Source organism: Ammospiza nelsoni, chromosome 9 (assembly GCF_027579445.1).
Source record: "Ammospiza nelsoni isolate bAmmNel1 chromosome 9, bAmmNel1.pri, whole genome shotgun sequence".
Lineage (NCBI taxonomy): Eukaryota > Metazoa > Chordata > Aves > Passeriformes > Passerellidae > Ammospiza > Ammospiza nelsoni.
The window spans coordinates 2692761-2713169 of record NC_080641.1 but is presented as its reverse complement, the minus strand read 5'-3'; the positions used below and the strand labels follow the sequence as shown (position 1 = coordinate 2713169).

General features: G+C 53.2%; 1 protein-coding gene, 1 long non-coding RNA gene and 1 pseudogene across 2 annotated transcripts; 1 reads left to right on the top strand and 2 right to left on the bottom strand.

Moving 5' to 3' along the window:
• Positions 1-446: 446 nt before the first annotated feature.
• Positions 447-2895, bottom strand: LOC132077192 (serine/threonine-protein kinase pim-1-like; annotated as a pseudogene).
• A 539-nt stretch (positions 2896-3434) lies between these two features.
• On the bottom strand, positions 3435-17299 carry LOC132076599 (uncharacterized). Its single transcript, XR_009418944.1, has 2 exons — positions 17162-17299; positions 3435-4158 (listed from the first exon to the last, which is right to left on the bottom strand). It is a non-coding gene; the product is annotated as an uncharacterized LOC132076599 (long non-coding RNA).
• On the top strand, positions 10762-11694 carry LOC132076637 (olfactory receptor 14A16-like). The gene has a single exon (XM_059477809.1). It carries the CDS (start codon positions 10762-10764, stop codon positions 11692-11694), a length of 933 nt encoding a protein of 310 aa, XP_059333792.1.
• Positions 17300-20409: the final 3110 nt, after the last annotated feature.

Genomic DNA, 20409 nt, shown 5'->3' with positions numbered 1-20409 from the left:
AATTCCCTGTGGAGCCTGGCTTTGAAGAAGGTGCCAGAACCCAAGTCCATCATCTTCAGCTGGCCAGTGGCCAGGTCCAGGAAGAGGTTGTCATCCTTGATGTCATCCTCACTGTCCCCAGCAGCAGCAGCCCCACCTGGTACAGCTTCTCCAGGGGCTGCTTCTCCTTCCCTGGGGGCAGATCAGGCTCTCAGGGCTCTGCCCAGGGCCCCAGCTGTCAGGGAACCAGGACAAGCAAAACCAGCTCAGATGGCAGCCACCAGTGCTGGGCAGAGCAGCTCAGCTCCAGTACAAGGGCTCTGTGTTCCCATCTGATGAGCCCTGGGCAGTGACACAGGCAGGACAAAAAAGTCTGGGTTCCTTTGCTCGTTATCACCAAGACATGTGTGCACCTGTACATTGCCAGGGCCCTGCATCACAGTGTGCCTGTGGCTCTCTCCCTTCTTCTACGGCAGATAAATATCCTGCATCCAAGGATGACAGAATAGCTCCTCTAATGAGGGCTTTTCCAAGTCCAGCATGGATAAACACTGCCTGATCAGATCTTGGCACTCTGGGCAGAGAAACCAGAAACCACTGGGCAGCTGGAGAAGGCTCCTGTTGGCTTTGTCCCACTATTCCCATGCCCAGGCAATGCTGGATGTGCTCAAAGCTCGGCCTGAACTTTCCCATCAATTCCCTGTTTTGGAGGAGAGCAGGACATGTGCCACCTCCTCAGCAGCTGCCAGTGCAGGATGCTCACGAGCCCACTGCTGTCTCCCAGCACTGGGATTCCCCCCGTGCCCAGAGATGAGGATCCACCTTGAGAGAGCCCTTGTGGCCGTGAGAGCTGATGGTCCCAGCTGATGTTCTGGCCCCTCCTGAAAGGGTGCTCCCCGCAGACCATCTGGTGCAGCAGGATGCCCAGGGACCAGATGGTAGCTGGCTTGCCATAGTACCGGCCAAAGTGGGTCCATTCTGGGGGGCTGTATGACCGTGTTCCTATGGAATACAGATGGAGTTCATCAGGGGGATGCTGCTGCTCCCAGAGCCTGGCCCCAGCATCCCAGGGCATGTGGGGGCTGCCCCAGTGGCACACAGGGTGACCCACTGCCCTCTCACCAGCACCTGGGACTTGTGTAAAGACTTGGGGTTGGGAAAGAAGCCACTGGTGATGGAAGAGGAAAGTGGAAACCATGGCAAGGCCTGACCATGACAAGGAGGAACCCACTCAGTGCTGGGAAAAACCATGCCTTCATCCTCCCTATCTGCATTGCAGCAAAAAACATTATGAACCCAAAACAAACCAGGTGAGTGAAGCAGTCCAAGCCCTTTCTCACCTGCACACCAAACCGGCTGGGGCACATATTCTGCCCCTGCCTCTCTGCTACCCCCACCAACGGGTGTTTTTGTTGGGCTGCCTGCCCCAGCCCCAGCTCTGGGCACAGTGGTGGGCAAAGGCTGCCACCACAGCTGGAAGATGGCTCCCCACTCAGCCCTGCTCAAAAGCACTCAGCTGAAATCTCAGTGCCATGAAGGGCAGCAAAAGGGGGAATCCCCACTGCCACACCCAGCTTGGGCTGTGAGATATTGGGCCATGAGATGCCGGGACAGGGAGCACACCCCTGCATGGGCTCACCTGCAAAGTGAGTGTAGGCTGCGTCTTGCAGGTAGATGCCACAGCCAAAGTCGATCAATTTTTTCTGGCTGGTGTCCAGGTCAAGCAGGATGTTCTCTGGTTTGATGTCGCGGTGCAGCACCCCGCAGCTGGTGCAGTGCCGCACGGCCTCCAGCACCTGGTGGAACAGTTCCCGCGCCACCTCCTCGGGCAGGAACCGCCGTGCCCGAATGAAATGCTGCAGGTCCTGAGAGCGCTCTGGGTGCTCCAGCACCATCACGATGTTGTTGGGGATCTCAAGCCACTCCAGCAGCTGGACCACACCAGGGAAGCCAGTGGACACCTTGGCCAGCAGCACAATCTCCAGGGGTGCGCTGGTGCCGTCAGGCTGCGGGAGGAGCACGATGCCGTCAGTGGGGCTGATGCCATGCCGGGGCTCGGGGAGCCCTCATCCAGCCCGGGATGCTCTGCGCCCTGCGCTGGCCCCACGCCCGCTCTCCCTCGGGGTGTCCTGGCGGCTTCCACCCTGCCGGATCTCGGGCTCATCCCCGGCCGGGAGCCCCGGCTTCTGCTGCTGGTCCCGCTCACTCACCAGCTCGCCCCAGTGCCGTACGCGGTTCCGTGGCACCCTTTTGATGGCCACCTGCAAGCCAAGGGCAGTAGCGGGGTGAGCTCGCCGCCCGCCCTGCCCAGCCCCATCCTCCCTCCGCCTCCTCCGCCTGCACCCGCCGCCGGCCACCGCTCACCGGGGCGCCCTCCGAGAGCTGCTTGGCCGCGAAGACGCTGCCGAAGCCGCCGCACCCCAGCAGCGAACCCAGCCTGTCCTGCTCCTTCAGGCCCTGCTGCGTCTTCCCTGCGGGCGGGACGCGGCTGTCAGCGCTAGGCCCGGGGCCAGCAACGGCCCCCGAGCGCCCCTCACCCGCCCCGGGCCGGCCATGCCCAGGCGTTCGCTCCCGGGAACACGGCACGGGAGGCTCAGGGCCGGCGACCGCGCTGCCGAGCGGCGGAGCTCGGGCCGGGGAAGCGGCAGCGGAGGCGGCGGGAGCAGCCGCGCCGCGTGTGTCCTCCGCAGGCCCCGGGAGGAGCCGGGGCTGGGTTCGGGGCCGGGCTCAGGCCAGGCGGAGGCAAAGGAAGGCGATGCCGCCCCAGCCCCAGGCACTGATGCCCGCCCAGCAGCGCCACCGCAGGCACGGCCAGAGCTGGCCCGAGGCGAGACCACGGAGGGGCGGCCGGGGCTGGGCACCGGGCAGCCCTGCCCGGGGTCAGGGGTGGGCCAGGGGTATGGCCCGGCCAGGCATGGGGAGAGAGAGCCTGGGAGAGGAGGGGACACCAGGAAAGGGGGAGTGGGAGAGGGTGCGGGACTGTGGGAGAGGGAGAGGAGAAGCGTGAGGGAGTCGACAAAGGCGCTTCTTTCGGTTTTTTTGCTGTTTTTGCTGCTTTCCCTGCCGATGCTGCTGCTGCTGCTGCTGCTGCCGCTGCAACTGAAGCTCTGGGGCCGTTTGTCCCCGTGTCTGTTTGTCCGTAGCCTGCTCGCTCCTGCGCTGAGCCCGCACTCCCTGGGGGCCGCCCCTGAGCCTGTCCAAACATGGGAACTTTGCTGTGTTCAGCCAAGACCCAGAGTCTGGACTCCTGCACAGTGGCACAGGAATCCCCTCGGTCACTGCTGTGCATTTTCCCTGCTGAGGGTCAAACACTATTGGAGCCCGTTCACTGAATTCAAAATTTTTACCTGACCCATGCACTGCATTTACCTGAACAGCATTGCTTTCCATAAAAAAACAAAAAAACAAAAAAACAAAAAAAAACAAAAAACAAAAAAAAACAGGGGAAGGCAAACTGTGCATAGCTCATGGTATTTTAGTGTCTAAAACATGCCAAGTCATGGATCTTAGAGGTGAGATCCATTTGGAATTAATAGGATGGAGAAGTAGTGCTAAGGGGAGCACTACTACAAATAGAGTTAAACATCTCAGATTGTTTCTTTCTGTTTTCATTTCATTTCCTAAAATCTGTTTCAGTTCTTCCAGAATCTTGTCCACAGTCCTGTTTGCTCTTTCTAAGAACCTTTCCTGGAGAATGAGGTTACGCTTCTGTCACAAGATGTGCCACCAACTGCAGCTGCCTTTGGCTTTCCGCACCGTGTGTGCAGCACAACTCTTGCAGCAAAGCAGGACAAATGTTTGAAGAACTTCACAGCTTTTTCTTTTTTTTTGATTGTGGGCTGGGCATTTGTGCCATTGGTAAGGTTTTCATTGTTACTATTCTACCCAAAGAAAACATGAGGGGCTATCAGGAATTGTTAGGGAGTGCAAGCCTGACTGAATGCAGAGAAAGAATCTCCAGAGCCTGCAGCCAGAAATGGAGAGCTGTGGGATAATCATTCCCACACCCCCATGGACATCTTGAAAGTGATGTAGAAGATGAAAATGGGCTGACAGAATTTGTTTCAGTGTTCAGTTCAGATGTTTCTACATCTCATGCTTTGATATAAATCAAGAGTACAGTTGGTTCATGAAAGGCACCAGAAAAAGCTGGATCTCTCAGGAGATGACTGAAAGAATCTGAAAAGGAGAAATGCAGGGAATGACTTAGTGAGCTTTGCCTGTACAAAGGATCATTTTTCCTAATAATTTCCAATCCATTTCCTCTGCTTTTGTCCTTCCTAACAAGTCCATTTTCATCCCAGATTCCGCATGAAATGGGAACCCTGAGCTTGTGGAAGTGCCTGAAAGATGCCCTGTTCCTGTGCAGGGAGGCTGAGGCTGAAGCAGGAGCCTGAGCCCTCTCTGGGGCAGCCTCCTCCCAGCTGGAATTTGTGCTGTGCTGGGAGAGGAGGAGGAGGGGGAGAGCGCTGGTGCTGTGTGGCAGGAGCAGGAGGTTTGGGCTGCAGGACATTCCGTCTGCGCCACTGCCCCGCAATGGGCAGCTGTGCCCGGGGCTGTGGGCCTGGGCCCGTGTGCGCTGAGCTCCCGACACTGCGGGAGCTCCCCGGGCTGGGCTCAGCTTCCCACTGGGACTGGGCAGCAGGCTGGGCTCCAGCTGGGATCAGCAGCAGCTGGAAATACCTCTGCACATCTCCATTTGCTACTGCTGCTTGGAAGAAGCGATGGAGAGAGTCAAGAGGTTCTGTGTTCTCTTTCTCCTGGTGGATTTTTTCATTTGATTTGACTCTCAAGAGGCAATTTCTGTGATGGCCTCTGTCAGTTGATTCTATTTCAGCAGTGGCAACAGGGCTGTGTTTGAGCACTGCAAATGTTGCCTGTGTGGCTTTAATTCTCCTTGACTTTGTGCTCAGGGATTTGTGAGCATTTCAAGATCTGCTAATCCTGATGCCTGGGACCAAAAGCCTGACTTCAGCTATTGGTGGCCGCGGGCTATGTACAAATCACCAACAGGAGGAGACTGCAGAGGAACGCGTATCGAGCTGTTTATTTTCCAGCATCAGTCTCATTGCATGGTTATGACAATGGGAAGATGCCAGCACCTCGTGTCCTTGGCAGCAGACAAAGAACTTAATGTTACAACTTAGTTGAAAAGTTTTTTGACCAATCACAAAAAGAAAAAGCATATTGACAGTAGTTCTATCCAACCACTGTAAGCACAGGTTCCTTTGGTTAAAACAATGGTTGCTTGTTTTGTATACAATACCTGCTTGTGAGCCTTTAAACACAATGCACAGATCTCCATTATTAAGCTTAGAACTTCCTAATATCTCTGTGGCTTAGGGATTTATTCTAGACAAGCGTTAATACAACAACCATTGTTCTATTTGTCCTTACTTTCTACTTCTAATATAACTTTTCTGCTAACAAATCTTATGGCTACCGCTTAGCTCTAATCACAGTTCTGCTGTCTCTGAGGCCCGCCTTTTGCAGGTTTCCCAAAACCCTCTGATTTTAAGGATTCCCACATTCACCATCATGAAAGTGCTCAGGGTAGAGCTGATCAAAAAAGGCAATTGCAGTTTTACAGATAAATTTAAAGTGGCAAGCAGAAGAGTGGCAAGAGCAGCCAGGATCTCCAATTCACAAGGCAAAGGCAGCAGCAGCCTCCTGCCGTCAGCTCAGGGTGAGTAAAACAGTGCTGAAAACAGTGCTGGAACCTGATCCTTTCTTCCTCTGAGGGCTGGCTCGGGGCAGCACAGTCGGGCCCTGAGCAGTCAGGGCTGTGTGTGGGTGCTGGTTGGTCTGCTCCAGAATTGAGCTGGAAAAAGCCCTTGGCAGCCGAGGCAGGAGCAGGCAGGAAGGGGCCGGCGCTGCTGCTGCTCCTGGCCGGGAGCCCCGGCTGGGCCGGGCCGGCGCCCCCTGCGCTGCAGCTGCTGCTGCTGCCAGAGCCAGGCGGGACTCGGGGACAGGGAACGGACACGGGGGGACAGCAAAGGCCTGGCGGCTGCAGGGATGGTGGCTCTGGGGCCGGGGCCAGCACAGAGCTTCAGCCCGCAGTTAACCCCGAGGGAAACGCTGGGGAAAGGCTCCATTTCAGCCTTTCTGCACTCGTTGCTGTGAAGGGACTGAAATTAATGGAGAACAATCAGGGCCCGACCCCTTCTCCTTTGGGAGGAGCCCCAGGCCTGGGGCTGTGAGGGGCCATGAGGGGCTGTGAGGGGCTGTGATGGAATTGGGAGGGGTCCTGAGGGGCCAGGAGGAGTTTTTAGGGGCCATGAGATTCTCTGAGGGGCCATGAAGGGCTGTTGGGGACCTTGGGGGAGGAAGGTCTCTGAGAGGCTTTGGGAGGCCAGGCACCTAATGGAAAAAAGGATCCATTATGACACTGTGGAACCAAGGAGACTGTTTTTTACAGCATAGAAACTTATGGAGTCAAAAGTCCATTGTGACTTTCTGGGGCCTCATGGAACCATGGAGACCATTATGACACTTCAGGACTCTCTGGAACCAAGGGCGGCCATTGTGACACTGCAGAGCCTCATTTAACCAAGGGCTCATTGTAGCACAGCAGGGCATCATGGAATCAAGGGGATCATAGTGGGGCTCCATGACACCATGGGGACATTCTGACTCTGTGAAACCAAGGAAACCATTGTGACACTACAGGGCTCGTGGAACTAGGAACTCATGTAACAGTGAGGAGCCCAATGGAATCAATGGGCCATTCCGTACATCAGGGCTTCATGGAGGCAAGGTGCCCTGGTGACACTGTGGGGCCTCATGGAATCCTGGAGACCATTATGGCACTTTGAGGCCTTGCTGAATCAAGGTGCTCTGCAGGGCCTTGTGGAACCAAGGAGCTCTTTGTGACACTGCAGAGCCTCATGGCAGCAAGGAGCCAGTGTGACACAGCCACACCCTCAGGAACCAAGGGTCCACTGTGATCGTGGGTAGCCCTAAGGAACCAAAGGGCCATTGTGCCATTGCGCTGTTCCATGAAACCAAGGAAAGCATTTTGACACTGCAAGGCCTCATGGAAGCAAGGGGCCATTGTGCCACTGAACAGTGAAGGAGACCATTGTGGTATTGCTGGCCCTTATGGAAACAAAGATCTGTTGTGATACTACAGGGTCTCATGGAACCAAGTGGACATTGTGATGCTGCAGGGCCCCAGGGATCCAAGAAAATGGAAAAATTCTGATTGGCTTGGCTTGACTGGTCCAGCTGACCTTGTCATGTTGAGAGTTGCTTCTCATCTAGCCCTGGAGTTCTGTGCTTTCCTTCTTGTGGGAAAGAACTCTCCTTATCCAAGGGTTCATGGCTGAAATTGGGATTTTACCTCCATATTTGATTAAGTCCAAAGATTGTCCCACATGTAACCTGCCAGAACAGATAGCTCATGATGGCTTGAGCATTTTGGGGGCCACCTCTCATCTGCCTTCAAAACACTGGGGGGCCAAGCTTTTCTTTCCATAGAAAAAGCATCTTTCAAGTCTAGGTGTCCAAAACCAAAATTGGGAATCTGCCTCCAAAATTCCCTATATCCAAGGACAGCTCTCAGACAAAAGCTGTCAGGACTGTCTAGGTTCCCTTGGCTTCCTAAGGGCCAGCACTCACCTACCTGTGAAACACTGGGGCTCTGTACTTCCCTTCCTATGGAAAAGAACTGTCCTTCTCATCCAGGTGGCCATGGACAAAACTGGGATTTGGCCTCCCAAATTCCCTCCATCCAAGGATTGCTCCTAGACAAAGGTAGCCAAGACAAACAGGTCTGGCTGGCCTTGGCCTCCTTGGGGCTGCCTCTAATCAGCCTTTGAAATACTGGGGCTCTGCCCTTTCCTTCCTGTAGAGAAGAACTGTCATTCTGGTCCAGGCACCCATGGCTGAAATGGAATTCCATCTCCAAAACTTCCCAAATATCCAAAGATTGCTTTCAGACAAAAGCTGCAAGAACAGACACGACTGGCTGGAAAGCCCAGATTAGGAACAAAGAGAAAGGAATTTCCCTCCCAGAGCAGGGCTGTGGCACAACACATTCACCAGAAGGAGTCTATGTTAGCCCCAGGCATTTTGTGGGCAGACAGAGGCAGGCAGGAGGCAGAGCTGTCAGCAAAGGAAGGGGCCAGCCAGGTGGGGCAGCCGGGGGATGCCGATAGCCTGCAGGGACAGAGGCGCAGGGCAGGGACACCGTGGGACAGCCTGGGCTGCACAGGGCACAGGGATGGGCAGCAGCTGCAAGACAGCCCTGCCAGAGCCAACATGGGCAGCACTTTGGCCATGGCTGCTGGCCCTGGGCCTGAGGCAGGAGCAGGAGACAAGTGACCCTTGCAGGGCTAGGGCCTCATTGCCTCCTTGTCCCTGCTCAGCAGCCTGGCAGGGCCCACCCCATGCTCCTGCCCTTGCCATTGCACATCCCCACATGCCAGTGCCCATCCCAGGAAGAGCCCTGAGCAAGGAGGGAGGGACAGGATCTGCCTGGCCAGGGGCTGGGGCTCAGGCCTCGGCCCTTTGCATTCCTCAAACACATCCAGGTGTGCTCAGCACCAAAGACATCTTTGCCTTGTTTGTCCCCAGCTGTCATCACTGCCTCCAATGTTCTGCTCTAACTGGAACCTGGGGACACTTTCTCAGTCATGTCCCTCTGTGGGACCCATTAAAACTTCAAGAAAATTTGGAGTTTAAATTTAATTTTGAGTTCTTGAGAAGTTGTTGAAGACCCTCTCAGGGACTGAGTCTGATGTAAACAACAGCAAAGCCCCAGGAGGCTCATTAAGGTCCTTGCGCTGTGTCTGTGCTGCTGAGCTTTAAAGGAGCAGCTCTTCCCAGGACAAGCTCCTCTCCCAGTCCAGCAGGGCTGAGGGCTCTGCCTTCAGGCACTGAGGGGACAGGAGTCAGGCAGAGACAGGCTGAAGGCAATCAGGATTGGGAAGACATTGAGCTGAGACTTCACCTGGGGAAAAATCTTCACAGCCCTGGGCATGGTGAGTGTGTGGGTGCAGGGCAATGTCTCCTGTGATCCTGGAGGGATCTCCTGGTGCCAGCACACCCCACAGCCTGGGGGATGTGTCATGAGAACTCTCCCAGTTTCTCTGTCAGCAGAGGAGGAGGAGGAGGAGGAGGAGGTGGATGTGCTGCAGAGCGGGGCTGCCCTGGGCATCGTCAGAGGGACAGGGCAAGACGGCTCCTGCTGCCAGGGACAGCTGCAGGGGATGAAGCTGGGGCTGCAGCCAGGGCTGCTTAGAGCTTCAGCTCATGCCCAGCTCATTTCTAAAGTGAACTTGTCATGAGCTCATTCAGGGCAGGAGTTTCCTGCGTGGGTCTCTGCTTTCCTGAATCTGTGCTCCCACTTTTCCCTGGCTCAGCTTGGTGGCAATGGAAACTCAACTGTCCAGGGCAGAGCAGGGGCTGAGGCTCTTAAACCATCACACTGAGGATTCCTGGGAGCCTCAGCAATTGCCTGCACCTGCCCAGCCTCCAGATCCATGCACCTTTCCATGGTGCCCAGGCTGGGGGAGCTGTTCTTTAATCCCTGCAGGGCCCAGCAGCTGCAAGGCAGGGCCGGCCCAGGGGCTGGGCTGGGCTCTGGCAGCTCTGGCAGGGAAGGAGCCCGGGGCCACAGGAGCAGCTCTGGCTGGGACAGCTCCAGCAGCAGAGCCGTGGGCAGGCAGGGAGGGAGGCAGTGCTGAGGGAAGCCCTGCTGCAGGGCAGATGTGGCACCTGCCAGGCCTGCCCTGCAGGGCAGACACTGCCCTGAGCAGCACAGCTCTTGTGTCCCCTTGCAGACAGCACAGCCCTCAGCGGGGGGCTCAGGGCCCTCAGTCCCTCCTGGGCCGGCAGAGCAGCCCCAGAGATGAAGGGCATCTCTGCAGCCATGTGCCCATTCCCTGCTGTCCAGGGCCTGAGGGCCACAGTCCTGCCCTGCTGCTGCCTGGCACGGGCTGCGCAGGGCTGGGCAGGGAAAGGCTTTTCCTCAGGCCCAGATCCCTCTCTCTCTTGGCCTTGCCCAGGTGCTGCTGGCATTGCTGAGGGGCTCTCTGCAATGGCAGTTCCAGCTGCAGGGCCAGGCCCAGCCCTTGGGCTCCTCCTGTGCATGCTGAGCACAGCAATGGGGTGTCCCAACTCCCTATGCCCGGGCAGCTCTGGGCAGGGCAGCCTGGGGCGCTGGCAATGAGCCCACTCTCCTGACTCTGGGAAAGGCAGGAGCCACTTTGTGTGCCAGGGATCCCTCTGCTCTCAGCTGTGTATCCCGGCTGTCCAGGGTAACACAGGAGTGGATTTCAGAAAAGTGCAAGTGCAGGGCAGCTGGAAAAGGTCACCTGGACAGAGGAGCTCCCCTCAGTCTGCACTAAGCCTCAGAAAACCCTCCTGCCTTGCTGGACAATCTGTTCTCCATAGGTGCAGCAGAATCTCTCATTCTACCTTCTGTTATCCCCACCCCTTCACCCAGGAAGCTCCTCTGCCTTAGCTGAACCTTCTTTATCCAAGTCCCCAATACCTGGACTGTCCCCGGCCCTCACTATTCCCCTGCACTGATTGGGGGTCAGGGCTCACTCCCAGGTGTCCTGCAGGTCAAGGTCCAGCTCCTCACAAAATATTGGCCAGCAGCAACCAGGGCTCCAGTAAAAAAGGTGAAGGAAGATCTCTGAGACATGGACAGAGGAAGGTGTTTAGTGTCAGGAAAGGGTCTAAGAGAAAGGGATTTGATTTTTCTGAGAGAAATCTCCCCTCCATTTCCCTGTCTTTCCTGCTTCTGTAGGTTGAAATTTAGAGACACAGAGAATGTCCAACAGCAGCTCCATCAGGCACTTCCTCCTGCTGGCATTCGCACACACGCGGCAGCTGCAGCTCCTGCACTTCTGCCTCTTGCTGGGCATCTCCCTGGCTGCCCTCCTGGGCAACGGCCTCATCATCAGCGCTGTTGCCTGCGGCCACCACCTGCACACACCCATGTTCTTCTTCCTGCTCAACCTGGCCCTCAGCGACCTGGGCATGATCTGCACCACTGTCCCCAAAGCCATGCACAATTCCCTCTGGGACACCAGCAACATCTCCTACTCAGGATGTGCTGCTCAGGTGTTTCTGTTTGCCTTTTTCATTTCAGCAGAGGTTTGCCTCCTGACTGTCATGTGCTATGACCGCTACGTGTCCATCTGCAAACCCCTGCACTACGGGACCCTCCTGGGCAGCAGAGCTTGTGCCCACATGGCAGCAGCTGCCTGGGCCAGTGCCTTTCTCAATGCTCTCATGCACACAGCCAATACATTTTCACTGCCCCTGTGCCATGGCAATGCCCTGGGCCAGTTCTTCTGTGAAATCCCACAAATCCTCAAGCTCTCCTGCTCGCACTCTACCCTCAGGAAACTTGGTGTCATTGTGGTTAGTGCTCTTCTGTTGTTCGGTTGTTTTGTGTTCATGGTTTTCTCCTATGTGCAGATCTTCAGGGCTGTGCTGAGGATCCCCTCTGAGCAGGGACGGCACAAAGCCTTTTCCACTTGCCTCCCTCACCTGGCCGTGGTCTCCCTGTTTGTCAGCACTTGCATTTTTACCTACCTGAAGCCCCCATCCATCTCCTCCCCATCCCTGGATCTGGCCCTGTCAGTTCTGTACTCGGTGGTGCCTCCAGCCCTGAACCCCCTCATCTACAGCCTGAGGAACCAGGAGCTCAAGGCTGCAGTGTGGAGACTGATGACTGGATGCTTTCAGAAGGATTAAACTGATTGCCAAATTCTGCAAATTACTTTTTATAGAAGTCATCTTTGATACTTCCTGTTGGTTTCTTTGCTTTACTTTTATAATATTGTCCCTAAACAAAAGCCATTTATCCTGACATATCTCATTTTGTTCCTCCACACCTTCACTGTTACCCACAGACTGTGTCAATGAGGAGCGATGCTCCTGATGGGTTTAAATGACCTTAAGGACTTCCAAGCAGACTTTTCACAGGTGATCCCCCTTTTGTTCCTTCTCTGGAGCTGCAGCAGCAATGTCTGTGTGCAGAGCTGGGGGCAGATCAGTGCTGGCCCAGCAGCTGTGCCCAGCAGGAGCAGCAGCACTTGGTGTTGCCAGTGCTGCTGCCATGGCCCTGCCCTGCTGCCCTGGTGGCCCTGGTTTTGCTGCAGGGCCTGAGTGCTCTCAGGGCCGGGCACAGTCCTGGGGGTGGCAGTGCCGGGGCTGCAGAAGGGACAGGCCATGGGCACTGCTGGGGCAGCACTGACGCCTCAGGCCAGGCCCTGGGGGCTCCAGGCTCCTTGCCCAGGCTCTCTCAAGAACACGGCCAGGCCAATGCTCAGCACAGAAAAGCCCCATGAGCAGCCCCAGGCTGGCAATGGGCAGGCTGGGGGCAAACAGCATGGCTGGGGCTCTGCAAGGGCCCTGGGGGAAGGAGCAGCAGAGCAGGGGCTGATCCATCCCCAGTGCACTGGACAGCTCAGGGCAGCGTCCCAGAGCATCCTGATGGAGCTGCCAACAACAACCCGCCTCTGCAGCCCTGGCCTCTCTCCCAGCTCACACAGGTGCCCCATCCTTGCAGGCACAGACACGGCAGCACAGGCTCAGGAGCCCCTGTTTGCATTGCACAGAGCAGGGAGAGCACCCCTATGCTGTTGGTGTGGGGACATGAACCTGAGGGAGCACAAATGCCATCAGCCCCTGGGGCCAGCAAGGGCTGGGGGACACCAGGGAAACCACTCAGCTTTGTCGTGGCCTCTGCATTCAGCCAGAAAGTTTGTTCCCATCAGCTGCGAGTTTCCTGTCTCACTGCAGATGCTGTTGCCACTGCTCCAAGGGTGGTTTCAGAGTGTGCCAGAAGAAGCAAGGTTGGAAAAGACCTTGGAGATCATCAAGTACAACCTGTTCCCTGACACCACCTTGTCTCCCTGAGTCTCCTCTTCTCCAGGATAAACAACCTCAGCTCCCTCAGTCACTCCTCACAGGACTTGTGCTCCAGACCCCTCACCAGCCTTGGTGCCCTTCTCTTGACATGCTCCAGCCCCTCCATGTCCTTCCTAATCGAGGTGTGGCCTTACCAGTGCTGAGCACAGGGGAAGAATCATTGCCCTGATCCTGCTGGCCACACCATTCCTGATCCAGGCCAGGAGCCATTGGCCTTCTTGGTCACCCGGGCACACTGCTGGCTCCTGTCCAGCCTGCTGTCCATCACTCCCTGAAGGTTCCTTTCTACCTGGCTGCTGTCCAGTCACTCTGTCCCCAGTCTGTAGTGCTGCAGGGGTTGTTGTGGCCAAAGTGCAGGACCTGGCACTTGGACTTGTTCAACCTCAGCTTGTTGTATTTGGGCCCTGGATCCAGCCTGTTCAGGGCCCTGTGCAGAGCCCTCCTACCTTCCAGCAGATCCACACTCACACCCAGCTTGGTGTCATCTGCAGACTTGCTGATGCTGGACTCAGTCCCCTCATGCAGATCATCAGTGCAGATATTGAAATCCACGCTGGCTGGCTCTGACCCTCGGCCATCCTGTGGGTGCCCTGGGATGGCACTCAAGGTGATCTGTTCCATAACCTTGCCGGGCACCCAGGTCAGGCTGACAGGCCTGGAGTTGCCCAGCTCCTCCTTCCAGCCCTTCTTGGGGATGGGCTCACATTGGCACCTCCAGTTCTCTGGGACCTCCCTGCTGAGCCAGCACTGATGGTAAATGACGGAGAGCAGCCTGGGGAGCTCATCCATCAGCTCCCTCATCCCCCTGGGATGGATTCCATCTGCTCCCAGAGACACCTGTGAGCATCTGAGTGGCTCAGCAGGTCTCCAGCTGCTTCCTCCTGGATTACAGGGGTCTGTTGTGCTCCCTGTGCCCGTCCACCAGCTCAGGACTTGTCCTGAGGACAACTTGACTTAGTCTTGAAAACTGAGGCAAATAAGGGGTTAGGTACCTCAGCCTTTCCATCATATTTGGTAACCACATCTCCCCTAATAATGAATGGAGATTCTCCTTGTACCTCCTTTTGCCATTAATGTATTTATAGAAACATTTTTATTATCCTTCACAGAAGTGGCCTGGTTAAACTTTAAGCTTTTACCTCTCTTCTTTCTGCATGACCTAACAACATCCTTAAACATTTCCTGAGTTACCCGCCTCTCTGTCCAAAAGTTGATGCACCTTCTTTTTTGCCCCATGTTCCTGCAAAAGGCCCATCACATACAGAACGTCACCTGTTGGCTAAAGAACGCCTCAGAGCAGGAAAATACAAGAGTCTATAAATTAAAAGAAGGAAAGCAAGCTAGTAAAGTAAAAGAAGAAAAAGAGGCTGGGAAGGCTGACAAAAACTGGGACCTCCCTGACCACTTACCTCGTCCTACCCTTGCAGTACCCCAAATCCTTTCTCAAATTCCTCTTTCTGTGGACCCAATTCCTCCTCCTCCCCCAGCTGTCATTCCTTTACCACCTCCTAACCCAGTTATACCTCCAACACCTTCCCCTCAACCCTCTCCTTACTCTCTTTACCCTTCACTACTGTTCCAATACCTCTACTATCTCATGCACCCCTTATTCACCAGCAAGTTCCTGCTCTGCCTCCCCCAGCACAAATGAGAAGCCAAACAACATCTCAGAATCTCATACCCAAGAGTGAAGTTACCCAGTCAGCCTCCACAGCTGATGTTGTAACACCCGGTCCAAAGAGGCTGAAGTGGAAAAATTGTTCCCCCTCAGAGAAGTTCCCATGGGCGGGGTGGCCAGTGAGATTGGATTTGTAAATGCTCCTTTGACTGCGTCCAAAGTTGGAAACTTTAAGAAAGAATTGTGAAATTTAGTGGAAGACCCAGTAGGAATAGCAAATCAAATTTATCAATATTTCGCCCCTAATATTTATACATGAGGAGAATTGTACATCTTAAACATCCTATTTTTCCCAGAAGAGACTCGAATAATAAGAACTACAGGAATGAAAATTTGTGAGCAAGAAAACCAACCTGGGCCCCAAGGTAACAAAAAATGCCTTTAGTGGATCCTGACTGGGACCCTAATCAAGAAGAGGAGAGAAGGAATATGAGAGATCACAGGTCCCTGATGACCAGAGGGATAAAAGAATCAGTCCCTAGAGGGAGTAATACCAGGTTAGTGTTTGATAGCACCTAGGAAAAAGAAAAGACTCCAGCACCATGGCTTAATAGGCTAAAGCAAAACTTCCAGATTTACTCTAATGTTGACCTAGATAGCCCCAAAGGCCAAGTCCTTCTCAACACAAAATTTGTAACTAAATCCTGGCCCGATATCAGATGAAAGTTAGAAAGAATAGAGGACTGGCAGGAAAAAAGTATAATGAACATCTGAGAGAAGCCATAAGAGTATATCTGAGAATAGAAGAAAAAAAGACAAAAACAAAAGCTAAAATTACGGTAGCCATAGGCAGAGAAAGTGTAGGAGCCAACAAGGATGGGCCAGTAGAACCACTTAGAAAAGACAAAGGTTTTATTGGACAAAAAGGGGCTAGGGCTCTACTCAGTGACAAATATTGTTATTACTGTGGAGAGAAAGGACACCTAAAGAGAAATTGTAAGAAACTCCACTTGGATGAAGCCATAGCCTGGGAGCAAGAAACTCTAGAGAACATCTTAAGAAGAGATGAGAAATATGCGGAATAGGGGTGTCAAGGGTTCTATGCTCCGGGGAATTTAATGAATCATCTAGAAGAGCCCTTGGTAAATTTCGAGATTGGTCCCCAGAATGATGAATTTGAATTTTTAGTTGATACCGGAGCAGACGAGTCATGTGTGACTAAAATACCAACAGGACTCACAGTCGGTAAAAAGGTCTGCAAAGTTCGAGGGGCCAAAGGAGAATCATTTGAGGCCCAGATTATAGAAGATGTAGAAATTAGAGGAAATTCAAGAGAGTGTTGAGCTAATTTCATTTACATCCCTAGTTAGGTTGTGATTTATTAGGATATAATTTACAAATCAAATTGGGAATTGGAGTAATGCCAAAAGAAGGAAAAATGGTAGTACAAATAATGGTCTATACAAAGGGAGACATAGATGAAATCAACCCAAATGTGTGGGCAGAGGAGGGAAAAATTGGTTGTTTGAACAGTCCACCAGTAGAAGTAGAGCTGCAGAAAGACATCCCCCCCATTCGAGCAAAGCAGTATCCAATTTCCCGAGAGGGAAAGAAAGGACCAGCCCCAATACCTTACCAGTTATTAAAGGAAGGATTTTAGAACCGTGCATGTCTCCACATAATACTCCCATACTAGCATTGAGAAAAGCTGATGGAAGGTATCTATTAGCACAAGATTCAAGAGCAGTTAATAAAAGAATGATTGTGAGGCACCTGGTAGTACAAAACCCGGACACCCTTTTAAGCCAAGTACCTAAGGAGCATGCATGGTTCTCTGTCATGGATTTAAAGGATGCCTTCTGGGTGTGTCCCCTGGCTGATGAGTGCCGGAAATGGTTTGCCTTTGAATGGGAGGATATTGAAAAGAAAAGAAACCAGCAACTAAGGTGGACAGGTCTTCCCCAGGGGTTTAGAGAATCCCTGAATCTCTTTGGCAAGCTCTAGAAGAACTCCTAGAACAGTTTAAACCTGAGAATGGGGTACATATTTTACAATATGTTGATGATTTACTTGCATCAGAGGGAGAACAAGACTAAGTTAGAAGTTCTAGCATACAGTTCTTAAATTTCTTAGGGGAAAAAGGCCTAAAAGTAACACAACAGAAACTGCAATTTGTAGAACAAGAAGTAACATATCTAGGACATATAATTGGCCAAGGGTATAAAAGGTGAAGCCCCAAGAGAATGTTGGGAATTCTCTCCATCCCTGCCCCAAAGACCAAAAGGGATTTAAGAAAATTACTAGGTTTGTTTGGGTATTGCAGATTATGGCTTCATCAGTACAATAAAAGTGTTAAATTTCCATATGGCAAATTGAACGAATCAGAGTCTGTAACCTGGACCTCAAATGACAAGAACCAGCTTCAGAATCTGAAAATTAAATTGTCCCCTGCCCCTGTACTGAGCCCATCAGACCTTATAAAGAACTTTGACCTATTTTGAATGTGGAAGAGGGGATAGCTTGTGGAGTCCTTACACAGGACTGGGGAGGATGCAGGAAGCCGATTGCATCTCTCTCCAAGTTACCAGATCCAGTAGCCAGAGGGTGGCCAGCCTTTGTAAAAGTGACAAAGGCAACAGCCACCCCAATAGAAGACACACAGAAATTAACCTTAAAGAGGAAGATCCAAGTTCATAACCTGTGGGATCTCAGCACCTCAGGACTGATGTGCAGAGTGACCGAGACCACCCTTGGGGGGGCTCGGGAGTCCTGGAATGTTGCCAGAAGTGTCTGGTGGCTGGACTTTGATCCTACACGAGAGACGACACCTGTATGAGGATGGGAGGATTTCACTGGGGTGAATGGTGAAGGGATAAGTTAATTAGTGTGAAACACAGGGTTTAAGATTTCTGTACAGGGGGGTCTAAAGAAGTAAGATGGAGGAATTGGGGCGTGTCCTGTTCTTCTTCTTCTTCTTCTTCTTGGCCTCCATCTTCTGTGGTGATGTTGGCACTTTGGGATTGCTTATTACTAAAAGTGCACTGGTTAATAAGGGTAGAAGGTATTGGGGAAAAATGATAAATATTGTATACGTAATTTCAAGTATAAAGATAGGTGACCACCCTGGGGGCTCTCAGTGTGCTCATGGCTGGCTGCTGTGCAGACCTCTGTTGGGCCAAGAGAAAATCTTTTAGATAAACAATTAATAAACACCGAGACCGAGAAAAGATCTGAAGCCTCTTCTCGTCCTTTGAAGCGCGGGCTGTCCAAGACCACCCCGGGCCTTTCCAGGTCACCTAAACAGCCGAGAAACCGACAAGTGGCGTTCGCTGTGTGGGCTACCCCCCACCAACCCTTTCGGGGGGGAACAGCCCTGAAGAGCTGAAGAGCTGAAGAGCTGAAGAGCCGAGAGGGCAGCTCCGGCCTAGGACGAGTTCCCAAGAGAGCACTGATAGCTCCTGAGGAGAGAAGCCTGAAGGAAGAAAAAAAAAAAAAACGGCCAGAAGAGTCTGCAAAAAACAGCAGTCACTGAGAATTACATCTCTCAGCTTCTGCCGAAGAAAGTTCGTAGCAGAGCAGCCCGGATCAGAACCAGAAAGGCGCCTCTGGATCCTTCTCTCGTGAACTGCTGGACGGAGACCGGGAGCCTTTGGACTACTCTGATGACAGATTCGGTGAGAAGGTCAAAAATAAGAACATGGGGGGCACACTCTCCCAGGAACAGCGGGAAATTCTGTCTGCCTTACAAGGCGTGGCTGAATCATACACAGAAGGGATCCCAAAGAAAGAATTAAAACAGTTATTATTGTGGGCGAGGCTCAATTATCCACTTGCAGAAACATGCCTGCTATTCGAAGTTGGGTTTTGGCAAGAAATTAACAGACATTTATATATCTTAGCAACGAAAAAAGATGAGACAGCGTTAAAGCTTCTCTCGCCAGCAAGAAGAATGCTAGAAGGCATTTCGGTGAAGTCGGAAAGACTGAAAAAGCAACAAAAAGTTGCAGCACCCTCAGAAGGAGGAGGGGAGCAAAGCTCTGAGAAAAAATTAGTTCTGGCCTCAAGAAGCCAGGGGGAAAGGGCTCTCAAAGAAAGAGAGCAGGAAATAATATTAAAACCTCCGGTCCCAAAACCCAGAAACCCCAGGAAACTCCTAGAGCATCCTAAAACCCCGGAGAGTACAGGGGAGTCAGGATCGGAAGGGGGGATGCAGGGGGGAGAGAAGGGATCGGGGGGGGCGCTTACTTGCGGCGGCGCGGCGGCAGAGCAGGGCGGCCAGGCTGCGGCAGTGCAGGCGGGGGGCACGAGTAAAGAGATAATGGGAGATACGAGTTCCGGTGCGGCTTTTGTCAGCGCAGCGCTGGGGGTGGCGGCCGCCCCGGCCGGCAGGGTAGCAGAGACACGCGCAGCGGGCAAAACCCGCAAAAACCCAGGGGGGGAATCACAAACCAGCGCAGGAGCGGTAAACACGGGCGGCGAACTGGGGGAAGCTGCGCAGCCCCAAAAGGCCACTGTAGTGAGACGCAGGAGGCGCACGGTTGTGACGTCAGACCCGGTGCAGAGTTCGGCCCGAATCGCGGAGCGGACCCGGGGGCCGGCGGGAGGCGGGCTATACACACCGGTGGGAGGAATGGACACAGCGTCAGAGGAGGAGGAGACAGAGTCAGGGACAGACCAAGGGGAGGAGACTTCGGAGGTGGAACAAGGGGGAGAGAGTGACGTCAGCTCGGGAGAGACAGGGAGCGGCTTGGAGAGCACGCATGCGCGGAGAGCAGAATGCGGGCGGGGGCGGGCCAGGTCACCTGTGATGTCTCGGGCGAGGAGGTGCCATGCTCGGGATTCTATGTCCCGGGGCTCCGCACCTTCTTCAGACTTGGTACCTTTAGTTGAAACCCTCGGGGTCCAAGGCTCATCGCTTCAAGGGAGACGTTTTGGTGTTCGAGCTCCATTTTCAGCTGAATTAAAAGCCAGGCAGAAGACACGGCAGTCGACCGGAAGAGCAGTCAAGCTCATTCCGTCATCCAAGCTGGGGAGGCCGGTGACAGCGCCGCCTAGTGGGTGGAGGACAGAAGTGCATGACATGCTGGAACTGTTCGGTGGAGCCACAGCGCCATCTCGTGGCGAGACTGCAACAATGCAGCAATTTTTCCCAACATTATACAAAAAGAAAAGCACTTCAAAGAAGACAATGTTAACACAACAAAGGGATTATCCATCGACTTCGGGATTTCGTGAAGACGATGAAAGTTCAGATGAAGCACAGCTACAAGGAGAAGATGTCATAAGGATCACAGCATCGGAAGGTGTTTCGACATGGATGCTGTCAGCAGCAGAAGCAGCAAAAAGCTTCTTGCATTCAGTTGATACAGCAAAACAGAAATATCAACAGGATCCTCGAGTTTCCTTTTCGGATTTAGGAGCGAGGCCAAAAACCTCAAGGCGAGAAATGAGGCACGATGAATCACTGATGACATCCACAACACCATTATTCATGCAAATCCCAATGGAACCTCAAGAAGAGGAATTTCAAGAGCCGGTGAAGACGATGGATTGGAAGCGAATCAGAAAAGCATTGGCAAAAGAAAAGCATTTATTTCCGGGATCAGGAGATCTGACAATGCTGGTGACATATGATGCCCAGGGACAGAATCCAAGGTGGGAAAGGATGGGTCATGAGACACTCAAAGACTTAGGGAAGGCGGCTCAAAATTTTGGGCTGAATTCACAATACTTCAAACAGCTACTAAAAGGGACATTCACCACATATGACCTCACGCCATATGATATTCAAAGTATTGTGGCAATGATTCTCACTGACACACAGAGTCTCATCTGGGAAAAAAGGTGGAGAAAATATCTTTCTGAATTGCGGAATAGATATCAAGGGGGCCAAACGCGAACCTCACAGAAGGGCAGCT

Coding starts and splice junctions, on each gene's coding strand:
- LOC132076637 (XM_059477809.1), top strand. CDS start 10,762: ATGTCCAACAGCAGCTCCATCAGGCACTTCCTCCTGCTGGCATTCGCA.